Consider the following 23,190-nt stretch of genomic DNA (forward strand, 5'->3'; position numbering starts at 1 on the left):
GGTCAAAACGTATACTAGATACTTTAATTAAGACTGCGGTCAACTCAGCCGCCTCTCGCATTTGCTTGGTCAAATGAAATGCTATTCATGTTTGAGTGCGCGATTAATAGCGTCTTTACGGTAATCACCGAGAAGCGGTACAAAAATAAAATAATACATGTTTTTGTGCTATATTTTTCGATAAAAACATGTCTTACTTACCATACATTCTTAATAAAATTGGTACTGTTGGACTCAGTACTTGTTAGACTACTACAACAAATACAATTAAGTACTTTTACTGTGTACCCCTCCTGAGTACAATCATTCATGTATTTGCTATATTTGATGAGGGATAAAATGATTTTTAGCCATAAGTTCTGAATACAATTGGTACTGTTTTCCTCAGTACTACTTGGAATACTACCACAATTACAATCAAGTACTTTTACTGTGTACTTTTTGAGTAATCCTTTGTCAAACTCCACCCCTGAGTACAATAATGCATGTTTTCTGCTATCTTTGATGAGAGATAAAATTATTTTTAGCAATAAGTTCTACATGAAATTGATACTGTTGGACTCAGTACTACTAGACTACTCTGGAGGGGATTTTGACAGGGGATTACTAAAAAAAAAGTACTCACTTGGTACTTGTGGTAGTAGTCCAAGTAGTACTGAGTCCAACAGTACCAATTTCATGTAGAACTTATTGCAAAAAATAATTGTATGTCTCGTCAAATATAGCAGAATACATTCATTTGTGTACTCAGTACAGGAGTTTAAACGAGTATTACTCAAAAGGTACACAGTAAATTAACTTCATTGTACTTGTGGTAGTAGTCCAAGTAGTAGCCTACTGAGTATCCAACAGTATCAATTTTACTAAGAACTTATTGCAAAAAATTATTTTATCTTTCATCAAAGAGGGCAGAAAACATGCATTATTGTACTCTGGAGGGGAGTTTGACAGGGGATTACTCAAAAAGTACAATATAAAAGTACTTGATTGTACTTGTGGTATTAGTCGAAGTAGTACTGAGTCCAACAGTACCAATTTCATGTAGAACTTATTGCAAAAAATAATTGTATCTCTCATCAAATATAGCAGAAGTGGCATGATTTTGTTGTCATGAGGGGAATTTGAGAGTATTACCCAGAAAAAAACACAGTAAAAGTAGGCCTACTTCATTTTATTGTCGGTAGCTGTCAAACTAGGACTGAGTAAACAGTGTCATTTTTTTTAAGAACTTATGGTAAAAATTATTTGTATCGCAAATAAAGCAGAAAAAACATGCATTATTTGACTCAATACCGTCAGTTCCGCTTCTCGGCGATTACCGTAAATACGCTATTAATCACGCACTCAAAAAATAAAAGCTGCTCATTTGACCAAGCAAATGCGAGAGACTGCTGAGTTGACCGCAGTAGAATACTGTTATGTCGGAGGCTGGGGAAAGACCAATAACAGTTTATGGCGAGTGCAGAAGACGGAAAGTCCAAGTAAAGTGCGCATGCGCGGGGGCTTTTCCGTTTCCCTGTATTTTTCAGAAAGTCTTTATAGCATTCAGGACAATAACACATCTAACCATTACATCTATCACACGGACCCTTGACGACTCTGAGCCTGGAACTGGAGCTCTTCGTTTTTTGGGAGAAAGAGCGCATTTCAATCAGGTGAGACTCTTAAAAATATATTCCGAACTGATACCTGCCCTTTGGGGTTGATAGTTGTAGTATACAGGTATTTGTTGTGGGAGAGAAGTTTTTACTCATTTTGTATTTTCGTGTATATTAAATGTAAAAGTGTAGGCTATGTGTAGGTCTGTGATGCTTCCTAACCCACCACGGCTCTGCGGCTCCCCGGCAGGTCGGAGCTTTTCGATCGTTCGCTTCACTTTATTTAAGTGAATCAAGTGGACTGAAAACTTCAGGTAAGGTATTATAACAGCTGCCGCACTATTGAGACAAATATAGACAAACAAGTGATGTTATCTCGTTACACCTGTAGTGCGACATACTGTGAGCGCGCGACAAGTACAGAAGTTGAGACACGATATAAAATAATTTTGATGTTAACTTCAGTTCTGTCGCCTGTTTAACTGTTAGTTTAAGTGGCTGCTTTGACACGCCGTTTGTTGCATGTTTTCTGTTCTTAAAAAAGTGTAAAATGTTGATATGATAAGATATAGCCTAAGTGGCTCTGGACATTGACATTACGTCATTTTACATCACGTACCCTAAATACACCTAGCCTACTTCTCATCTTTCCAATGCATATTAGAGGAAACACTAATACACACAATCTATGATCCAATATGTATTTGAAACTATTCAGACTAAATTAATAAGCCTACCACGGTAGTATGAGGGTGGTCATACCACCATGAGGGTGGTCAGTGGCGGATTTAGTATTGTACGAGATCCGGGGCTTTCCCCATTTTTCTGAACTCGCTGGAGCCTCGCTGCGGGGCTACTGCGGGCGGAGGAGAGCATAATGCAGACTCTTCATGCTAACGAAGGATCACTTCTTCTCCTGGGCAGGGAAGGCTACGCAGTACGCAGGCTACTGTCACGCAGCTGCTTCCTCTCTGTTGGACTCCGGTACTGCATATTACTCACGAGACGTTGACACAGTGGTTGCGTTCCAATAGTCCATTTAGCTTAGGAACCTTCCTAACCAAGTGAAATGACCCGGAAGTACGTCAGTGGCAGCCATATTAAGTGCCGTTCCAATTCTCCAAATGAAAGGAAAGGAGGTTTCAAACTTCCTTTATAACCTCCTTTAGCTTAGGAACCACTGGACCTCCCTTGACGAAAGGAGAGGAGAAAATGCTGCCCCACAATGCATTGCAGCCGCAGCATTTGCCGTCACTCAACAGTCGGCCGTTCACGGAAACAACCGATTATGACCGAGAAATTATATCATGAACGTTACGGTGCTTATTAAGGATTTTAAAACATATGTGGTAAGTTGCCAAAGTGCTTTGTTCTGAACGTTCATCAGTATTATAATCAAAAAGAGAAATATGAACGTTAGTTTTTACTGAAATTATCAAATAAAGTCAACATTTCAGTCTTTACTGAGCTGTGTGGAGTTTGTTCAACTTTTAAAATATGTTTGAATGGTGATATCCACAGTGATAGATGTTAAGTACTAACGTTTATAATAAATACATTTGTATTGATTTTAAGATCTTTTCATACAATCACACGTATTGGGATTATTTGTATTAATGTGGACCGGAGGGAGAGGGTGACGAGCATAAGTTTGGTCATGAAGGATATGTTTCTCTGTTGTCCACGTTCATAAAGCATAAAACAACAGCATCAGAGCACGGTGCAGAGTCTCTAGATGAGTTTACAGTAGTCCCTAGTTCTTATTAAACATCCATGTTGTAGTCCGCTGTATAGAACACTGTAGTTTCCATAGTTTCCCCACAGCAGCAGACGCACACAATGACCTCCGCTGGCGCATCATAAACACGTCGGATAGTGAAAGTGCATTTGGATTCTCTAAAGTACCGCAGTCTCTTCTCCTAAGTCCTTTTGAATTCTCCTATCCACTATCCCTTAACCCCGTGACGTTTCACTCAGAGGTCAAGGAATAGGAGATAGGGTTAGAATTTAGGAGCTGATTTTTGGATTATCGGAACGCAACCAGTGGCTTTTGGCAAATCACAAAAAGAAAATGAATTAATTTAACTTCTTTTAGACAGCTATCATACTGAATAAATATTTACTGTGAATGTATGCTAAAATGTATGGCATATAGCTGTCTAACGGAAGTTAAATCCATTTCTCACTTATTCTGACAATGTACTTAACCCCAAATAAAAGAACCCAATAAAAAGAGTTGTTAAATAATAGTGAAGTCACGTTGTAATAACAATAACTCATCCCTCTCGAGTTTTCTTTTTGTGCTTTGCTAAAAGCCACTGTGTCAAATGTCCTTCTTGGGTTGACGTACGGAGTTGTCCAATATGGCGGACCATCTCGCACATGCGCACTGCAGATCGGGCAGAGCTGCAGATTGAGGCTATATAAGAGGTTTCTCAATACTCAAATTTCCCGTCCTCGACTCCTATCCTCGACTCCTCTTCTCGAGACTTGGTGCCGCCCACAGGAGATGCGAGCGGAGGACTGAGGAGGGGAACCGAGGAGAGAGGAGTGGAAGCAGCAGGCGGTTAGAGAAATGAGAGCTCCTCTCCTCTGAGCGGTCATTTTAAAGAGACGTCCATTAATGATGACAGGAGGCACAGCAGCACTCTTATGGACGGATGTGTTCATGACAACTTATATTTACTTTTAATTCATTGACAGTGCGGTATAATGAGACAATAACAGGCTACAGATGCGGACATATACACACACACACATATATTTATATAAATATATACAATTTCAGAATCAAACAAGTATGAGAGCACTCTCATAATAACGTAACACAATCAGAGACTGGATATATCGCGGCCCCCCCACCCCCCTCTCTCTGGTCGCTGAAATGGGGAATTGAAATTACAGGCCAAAAGTTGTACAAGCAGTTGCGGCCGGTCCATAGGGGCGCTAGGGGCGCCGCCCCCCCTCTTCCCACATGTTTGATTGTCATTAAAAATTAAAAATTCATAAAAAAATATATTTCCAAAAAATATATATTTTTTATTTTATTTTTATTTTTAAAGAACAAGGTAAATATTATATAGTTGGTATCAGTAAAATGTATAATCTACAATAAAATCTTGTTTTAAATAGTTTTACGATGTCTAAAGTTACTGATAAGTCACATGTTTCCTGACTGGCCGCAGCGTGTATCATTACCCTCTCTCGTCCGGGCGGTAGAAAAGAGCCCTCAGCCAGAGCAGCTGCAACCAACAAGCTGACTGTTGCTATCTGTAAACTATGCCGCCGAAACATAATTTCAGCCAATCAGCGTCGTCAGATCTGATGCTCAAAGGGGGCCCTTTCAGCGCCCTGGCCTGTGTGTCTGTTTAGACTCGTATCCAAGGTGACGCTACAGTAGGGGATGGCTGCGTCTGCAGTTGTAGACTCCGGTGCTAGTGGATCGCCGGAGCTGTAGATTAACATTTGCATGCTTATTGTAGTTGTAAGGGCAAGGCCTGTGGCACCATGGAGCATATGTGTGGGCTGGACCTGTATTTTACAGGAAAGGAGTGATCAGAGGGTCGAGTTGTCGATTCTTGTTCAGTTTTCATCTTCCTCACCCTCACAGACTTTGAGTTGCGCGCGCTGCTAAAGAGACGCGCTACCATGGAAACCAAACAATGGTGTACCTGTATTAAAGTCCGAGTGGAAACAGTCGTGAGTAAATCTGATTTTGTCAGAAATGCGGGTGTCTCCCGCGAAAATCGGGAGGGTTGGCAAGTATGACACACACACACACACACACACACACACACACATACACACACACACACACACACACACACACACACACACACACACACACACACAATGTTCGTATTTAGTCTCCTGATTTTAAATGCCCTAGTATGGTTTTGTCACCATTTCCATAGCCCCACCAAAAATATTTTCCACCAGCCGCCACTGTGTACAAGTATTAAAAGTAAGCATAGGACACCAAACCAACTGAGACCCGTCTGTCCGCTGAATCTACGCACTGTACAACACACACCTACACACTGTACCACCATACTTGCCAACCCTCCCGATTTTCGCGGGAGACTCCCGATTTCACTGCCCTCTCCCGGTTTCCTCCCGGGGTCGTATTTCTCCCGCATTCCCCCCCCCCCCGGTTTTGAAATGCTCCCGAGGTCTCAAACACAGACACACTGTACCACACACACCTACTGCTCCTAAAGCATAATCAGGCTACAGCCGTTGTGTATTTTATTATGTGAATCACTAAATGGTCTTAGAAAAATATCGACTCTTTGTTTGTAGATATCTACTAAACTACAGCATACAAATACAGAAAGTAATGTAGGCCTGTTATACTGAGTGATATATATTGTCCACACTGCTCTGCTTTCTGCACAGACCTCACAGCTGTTCTCACTGTAGACATCGCCTTGCGATGAAAGCAGTTACTAATATAATATCCAAGAGATGCATGCAGCTGGGTCATTCCTAGCATTCGGTGCCATTTCAGCTAGGGTATTCAAAAATAAAAAACATAATTTTCCATGTTTTTTTTTTAATTTAATCTGAATGATGGCTTGTTAAAGTACAAGAAAAATATTTTGGTCAAGCTCAGGATATTATGCTTACATTTTTTTTTTTACCATCCCCAGTTACTGTGTGTGCACCCTGTTACTGTGAAAAATAGTAACAGGGTGGACAGTAACAGGGTGGACATTTTATGCTAAACTTGGCTATTGCTACATGTGTGATGATAATCAAGCTAGCACTTGGTGACAACAGAAACATATATTTGATAGATATATTCACCATATTTTCTAAATGTAAAACAAATGATCAGTTCCACTAAAAATGAGCATAACAGGGTGGACATTTTTTGCTTTACCGCAATAGTTAAGTTCTTTAAAACATTATAAAAACATTGAAGGAAGAACGCATTCACTCTGCTTCTTGAAGATTATTTCCCACTCAAAATGTATCCTTCTTCTTCTTGAGTCATACAAATAGTAGAATAGTAAAGGAGCGTGTCCATTGGGATTCAAATCAGAGTAACAGGGGGGACATTCAAACAGGGGACACACACTTTATTTTCAATACAAATGAATTAATAACAACAATTTCAATTTGGTGAGGAATATTAGCAAAAGGGTCATACAACACTCACAAAATTGTAGAATTTGTTTGTATTTCTTTGATTTCTTTTCGTATATCTGTTACAGAAGTTGAGCAAACATGATTGGGGACACAGCAATTTGGCCTACTTGTGCTAAAATCAGAGTAATTATTGAGAATTTTTAATATCCTGGCTAAGTAACATTGTTGTTTTATGGTAGAGGGTATAAACATTTAAAGCCAAGCTTTTAAAAAATAAGCATTAGACCTTTTAAAATACAAAATATATGATATAATGTGGTGGGGACCTAAATGGCACCGAATGCTAGGAATGACCGAGCGCTGAGATAAATCCGGCCGTGCGTCACGCCTCCACCGTTCCCGGAAATGCATCCGTGGAGGAGCCGTGGAGGACCCATCAGTGTCTCCTCGGTTAGAGCTCCTCCAGAGAGCCTCCTCGATGCTCGATGCTCGGTCCTCGAAGTGCATTTAGAGAAATGAGATGTCCTTCAAAATAGCGCGCTGAAATTCATTTCCGGGTCACTACCGGAGGACCGAGGAGTTGAGGAGGGGATATGTGAGTATTGAGAAACCTCTATGGTCTAGCTTCGGCCGCGGACAGTACACAACACTACACGACACGCCCACCTGACACGACACTACGATGGCTGAGAAGGGTCTAGCTGCGGCCGCGGCCGCGGACAGTGGAGGATGAACCAAGCCCCCAGGAAGTGCGCCGGAGTCTGATGAGAATATTCGTTGTGGCCAAACGGCCATACTACACTTCCTTTAGGTTGCTGGGCCCGAAAACACTTTTTCCCATTGACTTACATTGGGAAAGAGTGGTCTGTAACTCGTTGGATAATTTTTTTTAAACTAAATAAACTACCCAGTATGACCGTTTGTATAGCCCTTATTAAAAACATTCGTTCCTCAAGTTGTAAAATGTGCTAATAACGTTATTCTGAGAGTTATTTCCCTCTGCATTATGAACGCGCATCTAACCCACGGGACCGCGCTGCCCGGCACGTTCATGTTACGTGTTCAGTACTACATGAGTTTCTCTTTACCCATGGATGCACAATAACAACGCACCATATCGCCTTACTGCCAGCCCACGGAGCTGTAATAATGGATATATTGCACATGTTTGCTGTAATTCATAATTTGTAAATTATTATACTATATGGGCTGTATGATGTAAATCTCGTCAATTCGCTTTTAACGGTAGTGCCTCTCAGCCACCGTAGTGTCGTGTCAGGTGGGCGTGTTGTGTAGTGTCGTGTATTGTTGTGTACTGTCCGCGGCCGCAGCTAGACCCTTCTCGATTGAGGGCCCTTCTCACTTCTCTTATTTTTAATTTCCTCGCTCCTCGGTCTCGGTCTCACCGGAAGTTGATTTGTCTGCGCCATCTTGAGTAGCGTTCCAATCAGGTCCCAATGGCCTTATTTTTGCCGGAGGAGCGAGGAGCGAGGAGCGACAATAGAGGAATCGAGGAACCATCAGACCATCCTCCGATGAAATCCTCAGACACTCGCCCAGCCCCTTACTGTGTATCGCTCACTGATTGGACGATGCAGCACATGCACTGATCTGATGCTTCTTGACATGAGAGCAGTTTCCCAGCGGAGTGAAGAAAATACATGAACCTCACGGGAGTCACTCCTCAGTTTATACTGTGTTTTGTTTCAATTCATGTATCATTTAGTTACAAATATGTGATATATCTGAACAACAAAGTGGTCAAAAATCATTTAATTCATTTTTTGGAAACATTTTCATGATCGCTTTTTTAGTTTTACATTTTCATTTATTGTCCTTTCCATTCAGTCAGTCATTAAGTGCTATTTAAAATGTTAATTTGCTACATATCCAAACAAACAAACAAAGTGTGCAGTCCAATGAATGTTAATCTAACTGGGTTTTGATATATAACATATCTCTTTCTCTGCTCTGAATTATTTTATTTATTTTGTGCACTCTAATCAATATTAATCAAACTATTGTTCGTTTAGGCCTATACATTTTAAGAATGGCGTTTATCTTTTTTGAGAATTAGTTCTTATTTTATTTATTTGGGTCTACAACAGATGATACAAATGTTTGTGTCAGTAAATGTGTACTAACAGGGTGTGTGTGGAAACAACGGGGACAGAGCTGGCTGCTGTCAGATGATCCGCTGTGCAGCGTCATCACAAACAGACGTCGCTTCACATGACGCTCCGGAAGAAAGGACGTCCCTTTGCTCTTAAAACTAATGTCCCTGCTTCTTGTGGTTTCCTTGCATCCCTCCGTGCTTCCCTGGTGGGAGGGACTAGACGCAAGGAAACGACGCAAGTGAGGGACGCAAGGAATCCATTTAACCGAAGTGAGAAGGACCCTGAGTGAAACATTCGGGGATTTTCAGAAAACATCCGGGGCTTGAGCCCAAGTAGTAGCTACTCCCTAGCGCCGCCACTGGCTCATATCACCTTCATACTACAATTTCCGTATATTTTAAGTTGCAGTGACAGGAAAAACTCCCCAGCCTCTGAAACTACATGTGACCTAGATAAACAGAGCTGGGCAGCAGGTTGTCTGAGGTGTTGTTTTCTGAAAAAGGCCTTTTCAATCACATCATCCAGATGTATTTATCTGAAATGACATGTTGTTGTTTTGTGTGATTTCGAAGCTAAGGGGATTTCTGTCTGCTTTTCTCTTTTAGGGGGGCACTTGTAAAGCCTCAAACATGCAGAAAGTCTTCCAGTCGGTGCAGAGGGTGGCACAGAAGAGCTGTGGAAGAGCCTGCGAGATGTTCTGCTGCACATCTGACACCCCGATGTGTGAGAAAGTCCCATGCTGCACAGGTAAAAAAAAAAAGTTCTTAAAATGCATACTGTCCACATTATTTATTTTGCCTCTGTTATGTCATGGTGCAGACTTAAGATGTGGCTGTTACAGTCTGTATTTTTCCTGTCTTTAAAGGTGCATATCATCAACCTACAGAGGATAAAAGTACACAGGGTGAATACTTTGAATTTTTGTTTCCTTATTTTCCAATGAAACAGTCAGGGTCTTTATTTATTACTCAATTCTCTCTGTTTAACATCTTAGAATGTCTTTCCTATTTTTAAAGAGGCATGTGTTATATGGGTTTAAGTGCATGTAAATGGTCTGCAAAGGCTAAAATCCCACACCAGAGGAAGGCTAAAGTCCCACATAGAGGAAGTTTCTCTCCCACACACTTTGCCCCCTGCCTGAAATAGCTGGTTTTAAGTCCTTTGTTTACTTCCGTGACATAGTGACATCACTACATAAGGCAGCTTCTATCGGCTAGCACTCCAACAAATAGTATGCCATTGGCTTAGTGGCTTGTCGGTTGACCAATCACAACAGCTAAACAATCAGAGCCGACTGGGCTTTTGTTTCAGACAGAGGGTGAAAAAATTGCTTTTTGAACATTAAAGCATGGAGACATGTCACACAAATATGAAACCTGAAAAACAGGGCCCCTTTAATTTCCATGATGGCCTTTTAGCACAACTTTAGAATCATGCCACATTGATCAGTCTTCTCCTATTTTTTTTTTTTAAGTATTTGTATTTTAATGTCTGAACACACTTCTGTTTCTGCGTCAAAATAATTTCCTAAAGTGGGACCAATAAAGTATCTATCGATTTATCTATCTATCTATTAACTGTCAGCAAAATAAATGTTTCCTATATATACAGGAACTATAAGTTTGATAGTGACGCATTTGTGCAGTTTCATCACTCTGGAAAATAACTTCCCGTTCTCATACTCTCTTCCTTTTCCCCCTTTCTCTCCCTTGCTCACTCATATACAGAGTCACGCCTGAATCCACCGTCTACTATTTTGATTGTGAACATCAGCAACTCCACCTTGATGGACTGCGTGATCGGGAACGGCACCTACCAATCCATGGTGGCTGATAGTCAGCCTCTGATGCGGCACGCTGGGCTCCAAATGCACGGTGGGTAACAGAAAAACCTTTCAAATAAATGTCTAGGAATTTAAAGCACTGAGCTGAAATGCATACTATGCTATGTGTTATTATGTCTTTGTTAAACAAGAACCATACATACAAATACATTAATATCAAAAAGAGAAGAGATGATTTATGTTAGAATGAGCTATTTAAAATGTCCATCTGCAGTCCCTGGGCAGGTACACACATAACAGCACATTTATCAGTACAAGTTAAATATTTGATTTAATTTCCAAGTTAATGTTGACAAAATTGGTTGCTCAATATCACTTTTGCACCCTAGAAAAAAGCATGTGCATGTTTTAATCTCAGCTGGAATCATATTGCTATTGTTCAAGGCCTTAAATGAAAAGGTAGATTTTGTAGTTCTTGTAGTATTGAAGCACTCAAACAGTACTTAATATCTGATTTGTACTTGTGTTACAGATCAGAGGTGCAGCTGCAGCCGTGGACAACAGGGGGCAGAGCAGACCTCTCCTCCTCTCTGTCCTCCCCTTCCAACCGCTGAGCCTCTGAACGTCAACATCCAAAGGTCCAATCTCAACTGCGTCATCATCGGAGACAACAACTACATGCAGGCTGAGCCCTCCACTGAAACAGAAGAGCCACAAGAGTGAAGCTTTGGCCCCACACACACACTACACACTCCAGCAAACCCATCACCTTCACTACAGGATTAGAACTTCAACTCAGTATGAGATCAAACATAGAGCCAAGTTCTAGTACTACTGCTTTTACCCATATTCAAACTGGTTGTTATTAAATACAAATTAAAACATTTAACCTTAAAGAACATAGACCCCAGGAATATTTAGCATTTCTGCTTAAAAAATAACTTAAAGAAATGTTAAGTGGCAAATATCTGTTCATAAAGTTATGAGCAGCTCAACATTTTGTGACTTTTTTATGATTGATCTCTTTATGACCATCTGATGTTTGTGTGTCTGATGTCCAGCGATCTAATATGCTGACTAAGGAAAGACAACTGGCTGTAGTATACAGTATTGTGTGATTTCACTGTAATCCCTATCATGTCATGATAAAGACATTGACTGATGTTGATATGTATGGCCCATGGTCATTATCAGTAGACTACTTAGTCGTTTTTGTTTCCAGAAGTAATTTTGATTTATTGCGTTAATACTGTACATCAAATGTGGAAGACTTTGAATCAAGGTGCTCCTATTTGTCTTTTGATATGTTAATATAGGATGATGTGCAGATATACTCCATGTTAGCTTTTATTCTGAAATAATGTATACGATAAGTTGCTATTTTATTTGTTGTTGGATATTGTAACATATTGAATGTTTGAAATGATGAAAACAATGTTGTACTATTTAAAAAAAGAAGAAAATAAGTTGCTATTTTATTTGTTGTTGAATATTGTTACATAATAAATGTTTGAAATGATGAAATTTTTTTTACTATTTAAGAAAAAAAAGTTAAAAAAAGATACAGAGATGATTTTTTTATTGTTTTGGAATTCAATAAATGATTTTCCAATGTCTCAAACTGGGGTCGGAGAACACTCATTTCTTCTTCTTCTTCTTCCCTTCTTTCTTTTTCTTCTTGCCTTTCTTGTCTTCCTCCTTTTTGAAGCTACCGAGGCACCGGCGGACTATGCAGCCTCTCCACCACGCCTGCACCTGCAGGGTCAAAGGTCACAGCCCAGGGTCAGGGGCCAAATAAGAAACTTCCTTAGCTCCAACACATTGTATGTAATATGCTGAGGGGCAGGATATATCTAAGTTGTTGACCAATCACAACTGAGCAGAAAAGACCTTTTTAAACATTAAAGCATGTAGAGGTCAAAAATACAAATAGGAAAATGACAGAAAAACAACAGCAGTCACATACTCAAAGATGAAACTTAAAGCAGCGCTAATTCAGGTGGTAAAGAGAAGAAAGAAAGATTGTAGACAAGTTCTTTATATCCATCCATCCATCCATCTTCTCCCGCTTATCCGTGGTCGGGTCGCGGAGGTAGCAGTTCCAGCAGAGAGCCCCAAACTTTATTTTCCCTGGCCACATCAACCAGCTCTGACTGGGGGATCCCAAGGCGCCCCCAGGCCAGAGAAGAGATATAATCCCTCCATCTGGTTCTAGGTCTACCCCTTGGTCTCTTCCCAGCTGGACGTGCCTGGAACACCTCCCTAGGGAGGCGCCCAGGTGGCATCCTAACTAGGTGCCCGAACCACCTCAACTGGCTCCTTTCGATGCGAAGGAGGAGCGGTTCAACTCCGAGTCCCTCCCGGATGACCGAACTTCTCACCTTATCCCTAAGGGAGACACCAGCCACCCTGCGGAGAAAACCCATCTCGGCCGCTTGTACCCGCGATCTCGTTCTTTCGGTCATGACCCATCCTTCATGACCATAGGTGAGGGTAGGAACGAAAATGGCGCGGTAGACAGAGAGCTTTGCCTTCTGGCTCAGCTCCCTTTTCGTCACAACGGTGCGGTAAAGAGACTGCAGTACCGCTCCCGCTGCTCCGATTCTCCGACCAGTCTCACGCTCCATTGTTCCCTCACTCGAGAACAAGACCCCGAGATACTTGAACTCCTTCACTTGGGGTAAGGACTCATTCCCTACTTGGAGTGGACAGTCCATCGGTTTCCTGCTGAGAACCATGGCCTCAGATTTGGAGGTGCTGATCCTCATCCCAGCCGCTTCACACTCGGTTGCGAACCGATCCAGTGAGTGCTGAAGGTCGCAGACCGATGAAGCCATTAGAACCACATCATCTGCAAAAAGCAGTGGTCCAATCCTTAGTCCACCGAACTGCAGACCGCCTCCCCCACGACTACGCCTCGAAATCCGATCCATGTATATTACATAAATTCTTTATATCCAGCAATCAAAAATAAAATGTGTTTACTGAAACGTGAAACGATAAGGAAGCAGCTATTACGTCCAAAAGTTAAAGAAAGTAGAGTAAAATTGAAAGTTAGGACAGGTTAACCCAAAGATAAGGGAGTTTATTTATGATTTTTAACATGTATTATTGTGTAATACACTTTTCCTATCTTTAGTGAGGAATAAAACATTGATTTACCTATTGTTTATCCGTAATGACTCAGAGTGAAGTACCCACTAGGGTACAAGGTATAGCATGGATCATAGTTCAGATGGATGTCGTTACCTTGGTAACAGCTCTGGCCTTAGCCCGCTCTTGACGCAGCTTCTCCTGCTCCTCCCTGTCCTCCATCACCACCTGCTCCATCTCCCTGTACTGAACACATTCAGCATCTCATTCATGTTGGACTCACAGTGACTCCTATTTAGAATCAGCAGCTGTTTGCTGTGTCATGGTCAGGGCTGCTCACCATCCTCTTCATCTCCATCAATCTGTCCAAGTTCACAGTTCTTTTGCAGCTCTCAGTGTTGAGCCGCTGCTCCTTCTCTTGGAGCCTCTGCTTCGTACTCTGCTGCCACTGCTCCTGCTGCTGCTGCACCTCCTGCAGGAACAGCAGTTTGAAGGATAGGAGCACAAACAAGAAGATGATGTAATGGTGTGATGACAAACAACTTCAAAAGAAACCTAAAGGTGCAGTTCACACCAAACAATCCTTCCTCCTACCTAAATCGATTTGTATCAGTATCTCTTTGGTTGAGAGTTGTGTTGGTGAAAAAGAACAAAACAAGTTTAATTCTGGGACAGTAAACAGACAGGTCTTCTTCTCCAACGCTTTTTACCGGTTCAAAGAAAGAAGTTCATTCTACGAACAGAGTCGGATGCAAGGACGAGCATTATTCTCTAAATGACAAAAATGAAAGCCTGTGTTGATCTCCGGAGATGACCAACATCAGGCTTACAATGGCTTGTTATAGTAAATGTGGTACACCCTCCCCAGTGAAACACCTTATTGATTACCCCTTTACTTCTGCAACTGTAGACAACTCTGACATTTGGACTGTTTTTGCATGAATGTTCCCTCAGCCCTGCCACAGCACCTGATGGACTTCTTGCTTTTTGTTTTATTTCTAACTTAATGAGGAGCTCTACACTCTGCACCGGCCTTATACTGGGGGCCTGATGCAGTATATGTATTCAATTATTATTTTCTAATACAAAACATTTGTTTTAGAGTACATTCGTAATCCAATAGTTGCCCATTTTTGGAAATATCGGCCGTAGGGATTACATTTGGGAACCATTTTCGTTCTTCCTGACCTACATACACCAACCGTATCACTCCACAGAAGGAGGCATTCATCTATTCATGGAGGACATGCCTGTGGTCCATGGCTGTGTTTAACATTAGCCAGCTAAGAAGATTCGTGCCGCGATGTTCATTTGATAGTAACAAGTTCTTTATTTCTGGAAAGTACATAGCGGTTAAGTTTGGAAAATGTATTTTCGTTCACTCTTTGAGTACTATCAACCGGTTGCCTTGTAGTGTTTAACATTGGAGGGAAGGCAGACATAAAGCCGATGCAACACTTAAGCTTATGACAGAGAAAAGCAACAATTAAATAACAATGGGAAAAATCAATTAAGTCTGTTGTTAATAGTAATGTTTCTGTACAAACCTCATTTCGACGTTGCAGGAATGTCTCCGACTCCTCGTGAACTCTCGTCTCCTCCTTTATCTGTCTCTGCAGCAGCTGAGGGAGGAGATAACACAAGACAATGTTTAAAGGAATACTTTAAAATTACATTTTTAGGTCAATTTACTAAGACTGTATTACCTTGGATTCTTGAAGGCATCAAATCCCAAAATATAAGACATTTCTTGATTACACATCCGTTTACAAACAACTTGTTCAGTTTAACCCGAGTCTTTTTTTTCTAGGCTCCTATGGGAAATGTACATTGTTACAGCAAAAGTGAAGATAGAGATAAGAATAAAACACTATTAGATAAAGGGCATGCACATTGTAGTGCACTACACACTCGCAATATAAAGTACAAGTTCTGGTAGAAAAGTAGAAGCAGCAGCAGTATTTATAAAATAGATTTAGGGTTGAAAGTGTGTTATGTTGAATACATGTGGTAAAAGCTGGAAAACAGAGGTAAAATTATATATTACACTTACAGATTCTTCTTAGAGTATTACATTTTCCAACTAAGAAGGCAGCCAGTAATAATAATAATTGTACCAAGTACATAAGTCTTAGTTTTGTTGAGTGTGTGGTGGTCTACCAGGGGCCACAGCCAATGGCTACAACTTTACTTCTTAAGAACTCTGGACACACACAGACAGGTAGCACGCTTGCACAACTCTACGACTCTGTTTTACGTTTACTTCCAAAGATTCATCAAGAATATTCCGTTTGTGGATTCTTCGGTCACTGTAAGTGACTGTAGGTGTCACATCGCAGGCCACATCAGCATTATGGTTACCCTAAAAGGTCCGGTGGTAACTTTAAGACTATATCAATATATCTATACATTATAATATAACATAACTGTCCCTGCATTCAATTATTGTTGGTTCTAGTAGTATCATAAACAATAACCTTTGAAAGCAGAAGTCTAGGCAAAATAATTGGCAGAACATATTCTGTATAATAATAAATAATTGTACATTTAAGAAAAAATAGTTCTGTAACAAAAACTGATTGTTATGAATCAATATAATATGCATAGACACAACAACGGTATGGAGGCACACACACTTACATTTATCTTCGTTATTGTAACAAAAATCCCATTAATTTATTAGATTATGAAACCTCATTATAACTCATTACACGATAAAAGTTTGGCGATAAAAGTTAAATATTCAGATTTTACTAATTCATTTATTTTAGTTTTCTTTTTTATTTACTAATTAAACTGAGGTTTTTTTAAGAATTCAAGGCAGACTGAAAAAACTGAAAGGCCGACTTGAATTACTTTACTTATGAAACAAATTACATACTGTATAATTGTATTCGCTTACCTGAAAGCAATAATATTAAGTTTAAATAAAAAATTATTGGTTCAACTTAATATTATTCCTTTCAACTAACCTATTACAATGATGTGGTATCTGTTGACAAAATACATTTAATTAAAGTAAATGTTTAATTGTTTCAGTGTAGAGAGGTCAGAGTAAAGTAGAGTCTTAGTGTAGACGTGTAACTGAGAAAAATGCACCAACAGTAATTATTTTATACCACGATGTGAGAGATGCGTGTCCTCTTATTTAGTATGGCAGACCAAATTGGAGAACACCTCCCTCTGTGGGCTTGGTTAGGGAGGTGGGACTAACAGGACTAAGATGTATTGGACCCACCTCCTGCTCGTGCTCCAGCAGCTTCTCGGCCTGGCAGCCCTCCCTCTGTGTCTGCTGGAGCTGCAGCTGGAGGTTTTTCTCCTCAAGCTTCTTCCTGTGGGCCATCTTTGCTGACAGATCCTCCATTTTGTGCTGCAGATCTCTGGCCTGCTTGGACAATTCCTGAGGGAAAGGTATTGGACATGTTGAATTATTCACCTTCTCGATGCTGACTAACATATTTGAGTTTGTTCTCAAATAATCATGCAGACAGTTTTATTTATCTTCCCTTTCTCACCTTCAGTTTCTCCTTTTTCTCTTGTGTCTCCTCATGTTGTATTCTCAGAGCTTGATTTCTTTGCTCCAGCTCTTTCTTTGCCTCTCTGGTTGAAGACACACTCACATTACTGATATGAAACAGATCTCCACTCCATCATGTAAAAAAAAAAGATTACTTTTATTACTAATAGTGCAGTATAATGTATTATCGGACCTTCTCATTTGGTCATCCCTCTTCTTCTGCTCCTCTTCTTCCCCCAGCTGCAGGAGAGAAGTAATGCACTGCTGATCCTCCAGGTCCACGTGCAGCAAAGAAACCTGCTGCGTGATGGACTGACTGCAGAGAAGAACACAAAGACCAAAATACTCAGAAAATGTATGATTTGTATTCTGTATAAATCATCCTGTAATACAAAATCGGCATTTAGCTTTTCTTTTCTTTAAAACATGTATTCAATGCACAGACATAACTTTGTATGTGTCTAAGATATTGCAATTTCACTGCAAATTAAGTAAATAATTTTTTTTACCAATAAAATACATTTGTTCGGTGCAACATAATGTATACTACTCACCAATCTCTCCTAAGCTTGGTCAGCCTGGCTTTCTCCTAAACACACACACACACACACACACACACACACACACACACACACACACACACACACACACACACACACACACACACACACACACACACACACACACACACACACACACACACACACACACACACACACACACACACACACACACACACACACACACACACACACACACACACACACACACACACACACACACACACACACACACACACACACACACATTTTAGTCTCAACATTTGTCCAGTAAGATAATGAAATGGAGAATAACCTAAAACATCATCATCCGATCAGAGCAGCTGCTTGATGTTCCTCTGGTTCCTCTCAACAGGAACAGGTGATAAACACAGTGGTTCACCTGATCCGCTGAATCTCCTCTCTCTTTCCTGATCTGCACCGTCAGGGTGTGTCCCAGGATCTCCAGCTGGTCTGCACAGTCCTCCACTACAGCTGCCAGCATCAGACTCTGAATCCTGGATAAAGACATCCTCTGGGGACTGGAGAGACAGAGCCGTACAAGTACCGGACATTCACTAGTTGCATTTAGTCAAGTTCTGAGGTTCTTGTTCTTCACAATGTTTAATTACATGTTCTGCTACTCTGCATTTGTACGCTACTGCAATACATTTTGGAAGCAAATATTGTACTTTTAACTTTAGTTGATTCATTTGACAGCTTTAGTTACTTTGCAGATTCAGTTTTTTTAATACAAAATAACCTTCAAATCAACTTATAAACTGTAAAATATATTAAACTACCAGGCAGTATATAAAGAATTTAAAATGATCCCAAGGTTTATCAACTGAGTTGAGCATATTAGTGCTTGACAATTATAATCTAGTGATACATACTTCATTATAAAAAGGGTCATTTTGTAATTCTCATTTTGATTGCTGATACATGAATGACATTTCCATTGGTATTGTGACAAAGCACATTATTTTATAACTGTTACCTATATTGTTGGGAATTAAGATAATGACAATATATGTTAGGGATTGTAAATGCTGTTATACAGTAACAAAGTGTCCAAACATGAACATAATTCAAGGGTTAAGATGGTTTATCTCAAAACTAAAGTTATTTCGGTGTTTCAGTTGCTCTTTAAAATGACAAATATACCAAAATATTTTCCAAGAGTTATTCATTTGTATTCAAAAACCATGTAACGTACGGTAATGTAATCAATAAGTAAGGAAACATCGACTAGGAGACAGAGGCACAGTGAGGCTAATACAGTGGTCACCATGTAGCATGATGCTAGCTAACACGAAGTGTAACAGTCACTTACTTCAGCTCCCGCAGTTCCTCTCACTCTTGGAGATCAGTATTTTATCCTTCAAAACCAACAACTATATTTCATTTAAAAAGAAAAAACGTTTGACAGTTTACATGTCACTATGGTAACGTACTTTTTTGTCATGGAACTTTATTGACAGAGCAACAAAATGACAATAACGGCTGCATCGTGTTCTCGCGATAGATCCTTTTCGGCGATGTATTATGCTGTCATCTGCAGCTACACATAACATCCATCAAACTACTTTAAAATAATTAAACAAAGGGGGTTCAGTTCATTTTCCTACCCTCACCATTAGAGGTTACTGTTATTAAATGTATAATTATTAACATGCATTTGTATTCATATCAACATATAGTAGCTTATATGCAATAAAGGCAACTTAGCTTTGGTTAAGTGTGTGTCTCTATAGTTGATGCAATATAAAAAACGTTTACAAAAACTCATTGTTACATAATGTCACTGTCATTAAGAGATAGAGCTTCTTCCATTTACAATTTTATTTTCATATATAATGTTGACTATATCTGTCTCTGGGGAGGACTTGGGTTTGAAACATGTATGGTTTTATAGTGCTATATAAAGGGAATACACTTAAAAAGGACTTCACAAATCACCCAGCAGGGGGCAGCGTGAGTGCATGAAAATAAATACAATACAGGTCTCCTCAGACTCAGAGATTACTGCACTGAGACTGATCTCAGGTCAGTGGCAGAGGTGTGAAGTAACAAAGTAGATTTATGCAAGTACTGTTTTCCACCCCCCATTATTTCTTGAGATATTTCAGAGAGGATCAAAGTAGTGACCTGAGCATACAACCTACAGAAATCCCTAAAAAAGCAACAAATTAAACAAGCACAATCCACTGGATTGATTTTAGATGTTATATGGTTTGGACATACAACATTATCATTGAAAGCTGTCTGTAATTTCAGTTTTTTTGGAACCTAAATGTTGTGCATTCAGCTGGTTTGAATCTCTCTGCATTTGCACCATAGCTTCTTACATTGGACTGAGCAGGAAACCACTAAATGTTGTATGGCGACCAGATGCTCAACCGTGCATCTGCAGCGCAGTCACTCACACGCACACACACCTGGTGCCCCTCCTCCAGCTGCAGGAACACAGCATCGCCTCCGTTACCTGCTGTGTCACGCATGATTTGTGATGACTGCACTTGACATGGGCTAGTTGTTCTTGTGCAGCAATAACTCTGTGGGATGATCTTCCCCAGCAGGATAAGGTGAAGTAAAAATACCATGTAGAAACCGAGGGACAGCAAGGTGTTGGTCACATTATTGGAGAACGTATAAATGGACAATCAAACCATGTAGGGGATCATAAGTGTTGCTCTTTACCTGTGTGAAGACTGTAGACAGATTGAATGTGTGTTACAGACAAGAGTTGTGTCTCTAGTAAAGGGTCCAATAGCTCTACCTGCTACAGCCGCCATACTGTACTACCTTTGTTGTTTCTGAAGAAAGGAATATTATCAGGACCCTGTTATAACTTACACAGGCTCCGCCCTCTACTGGACTCTATGGGTACTACCCTCAACCATGCTATGTCAGCATTCACCTACTTTAGATACAATACATAACAGAAAGAAAATCAAGCCTTTGTAAATCTTTATGTTCCATAATGTTTTTCACTTTCCTTCAGCCAGATTTCTTTAGCTCTATCAGTCGATCACTGATAGCAGGTTGATAGAATGTTTTGTCTCGGAAAGAGAGTGAACCTTAGAATGTCAACTGGATAACAATCAGCTCGCCTCGCCATCACATTACTTTTAACCACGTCACCACTTATGAATGGAAGACAGCCAACACCAGCCGGCAAGGGCTGCATATAACATACAAAATGTATCTGCTAATCATTTGTTCTATACAATGCCAGAAAAAAGGGAAACAGGTCAATTCCAGTTTTTAAAATCTTTATTCCGTAGAGTCACTCTCAGTTACCTTAAAGTCTCTCTGCAGGGCCAACAGTCCGTCTTCAGTCTTGTGCTTGAAGGTTTTAATGTGAGTTGGGCTGGACCACCGGGTAATGAAGTAATTCAAAAGTCTGTGGCCAGAGATTAAAGGATCATCTATGATATGGTAAAAAACAAAACTGTATGCTCTTGTCTGAAAGAGCTATTCACGACGATCAGAAAACAGCGACAAACACCACACCGTCCACAACCGAGGTCCAAAGAGTATACGTGTACAGTCTAATTGTGCCGAAGGGGCCAGAGATAGAGAGATGAGGAGTTTCAGATCTCCTTGATTGTCCGTTCTGACGGCCGGTGTTATGCCGTAGATTGAAGCCCTGCCGTAGACTGAAGCCCTGTTCGCGGGGACGCGCAAACGTGACGTCATCGCCTGTGTTGCGCGTTCGTCTAGTTTAATAAGCTTCTTTCTTTCTTTTGAATGATATATTTCCCGTCATATTAAACAGCAAACGGCTGAATAAATAATGTGCATACAATTGCGAGGAGGCTCGTTTTAAGGACACTTTTCAGATAGTCACAATCTTCGTATTGGAACAAACTTCCGTTTTTGTCAAGGGGTGAACACTGAGGCATGAACTCAATTGCACGACTCAAAACTCAGACTCAGATAGCGTTTCAAAATAAAGACTTTACTGGAATTTTGCGCAGTAATAAAATAAGGAAAACAAAACACTCTTTCGAGGAAAACTAGAATCGTGATCTATAGCATAGGTCCGTGAAAGGTCCGTGAGGTAAGCCGATACGTAGGTCTTCGAGAGACAACGAACTGACAATTAACAGGAGGGAGCTAACACAATATATACACAGGTAAGTAAAGGGGACACAGTTGGAAACAATCGGAGCGGGGAAAATAATCAAGGACGCAGGAGACAGAAAGGGGCGGGGAGCGTGGAGGCCTGAAATGAGAGGAAGAAATAATTAAGGGCATAGACATAAAGCACAAGACAAAGGGACATGACAACTCTAACATAAAGAATAAACTTTCACTATAAGTTTCTTGGACATGACAGTTTTTGTGTCCCACTCTGTTCCTCTTTCCTACAGAACAGACAATGACAGGATAATATGTCATTTGTCAGTATAGTCCTATTTCTTAAAACCTTCTCTGTTGTTTAAGTGTCTGATAACCACGAATAGTAAGCAATGATATGACAGTAATGATAGGCTATAACATCAGACACTGTGTTATTTTCAAGCAAGCCTAAAAGATAATGTGTTCAAACTGGCTTCACTCGCTTTAATTGCTCCTTTGAATGTGATTTTCCTCTGTGGTTTCCTACTCAACACATGTTTGTATTGTAATGCCACTCATATTTTGTTTTTTTATTGTATTTTAAGGTGACATTGAATGCTTTGAAAGGTGCCCTAAAATAAAGTGTATTATTGATCTTATATCTGTGCCTATATCACACTATTAATGTTCCTTATTTTACACTAGATTTTTCCTGGTGTCAATAGGGAAGATCTGCACTGTTCTCTAAATAACATGTTCAGCAGAGCAGGTATTTCTCCTTCCAGATATGGCACCCCCCCCTACAACTTTGTCCAGGACAGTCACAACTTCACCAAAATCACACTGGTGTTGGCTGTTCCCCTCTAGATTATGCTCACCAAAGCATTTTACTCTGGGCCCAGCAGGTGAAAAACTAAAGAGGGGCTTCCAAATCTGGCAGACCAGCTGTTGTAGCTGTCGGATTTGGAACCCCCCCTATATCTTTGTCCAGGATAGTCATAGACTCACCAAAATCACACTGGTGTTGCCTGATCCCCTCTAGTTTGTGCTCACCACAGCATTTTACTCTGGGCCCAGCAGTTGTAAAACTAAAGAGGGGGTTCCAAATCCGGCAGACCAGGTGTTGTAGCTGCCGGATTTGGAACCCCCCCCTATATCTTTTGCCAGGATAGTCATAGGCCCACCAAAATCACACTGGTGTTGGCTGTTCCCCTCTAGATTATGCTCACCAAAGCATTTTACTCTGGCCCCAGCAGGTGAAAAACTAAAGAGGGGCTTCCATATCCGGCAGAGAAGGTGTTGTGGCTGGCTGCCGGATATGGAACCCCCCCTATAATTTTGTACCTGCTGGGCCCAGAGTAAAATGCTTTGGTGAGCA

At 40.5% G+C, this 23,190-nt stretch overlaps 2 protein-coding genes across 9 annotated transcripts; one reads left to right on the plus strand and one right to left on the minus strand.

Moving 5' to 3' along the window:
• The first annotated feature begins 1,370 nt into the window (after nucleotides 1-1,370).
• LOC307046045 (uncharacterized protein) lies at nucleotides 1,371-12,116 on the plus strand. 6 transcript variants are annotated; one of them, XM_079692179.1, is made up of 6 exons: nucleotides 1,382-1,655; nucleotides 1,802-1,912; nucleotides 9,415-9,556; nucleotides 9,675-9,713; nucleotides 10,537-10,683; nucleotides 11,125-12,116. In XM_079692179.1, the coding sequence occupies exons 3-6, from the start codon at nucleotides 9,439-9,441 to the stop codon at nucleotides 11,313-11,315; spliced, it is 495 nt and encodes a 164-aa protein (XP_079548305.1). In that variant the 5' UTR covers nucleotides 1,382-1,655; nucleotides 1,802-1,912; nucleotides 9,415-9,438; the 3' UTR covers nucleotides 11,316-12,116. The 6 variants fall into 6 exon arrangements, with proteins under 6 accessions (XP_079548304.1, XP_079548303.1, XP_079548305.1 ...); XM_079692180.1 differs by having other exon boundaries at nucleotides 1,849-1,912; XM_079692177.1 differs by lacking the exon at nucleotides 1,802-1,912 and having other exon boundaries at nucleotides 1,378-1,655.
• A 40-nt stretch (nucleotides 12,117-12,156) lies between these two features.
• Nucleotides 12,157-21,410, minus strand: LOC307046044 (uncharacterized protein). 3 transcript variants are annotated; one of them, XM_079692175.1, is made up of 10 exons: nucleotides 21,048-21,410; nucleotides 18,145-18,283; nucleotides 17,757-17,791; nucleotides 17,396-17,518; nucleotides 17,201-17,285; nucleotides 16,924-17,085; nucleotides 15,233-15,307; nucleotides 14,026-14,157; nucleotides 13,842-13,931; nucleotides 12,157-12,347 (listed from the first exon to the last, which is right to left on the minus strand). In XM_079692175.1, the coding sequence occupies exons 2-10, from the start codon at nucleotides 18,271-18,273 to the stop codon at nucleotides 12,231-12,233; spliced, it is 948 nt and encodes a 315-aa protein (XP_079548301.1). In that variant the 5' UTR covers nucleotides 18,274-18,283; nucleotides 21,048-21,410; the 3' UTR covers nucleotides 12,157-12,230. The 3 variants fall into 3 exon arrangements, with proteins under 3 accessions (XP_079548301.1, XP_079548302.1, XP_079548300.1); XM_079692176.1 differs by lacking the exon at nucleotides 21,048-21,410 and adding an exon at nucleotides 19,078-19,274 and having other exon boundaries at nucleotides 13,842-13,926; XM_079692174.1 differs by lacking the exon at nucleotides 21,048-21,410 and adding an exon at nucleotides 19,078-19,274.
• Between the last annotated feature and the right edge of the window lie 1,780 nt (nucleotides 21,411-23,190).

Source organism: Notothenia rossii (genome assembly GCF_949606895.1).
Source record: "Notothenia rossii genome assembly, chromosome: 7".
In the NCBI taxonomy this organism is placed as follows: domain Eukaryota; kingdom Metazoa; phylum Chordata; class Actinopteri; order Perciformes; family Nototheniidae; genus Notothenia; species Notothenia rossii.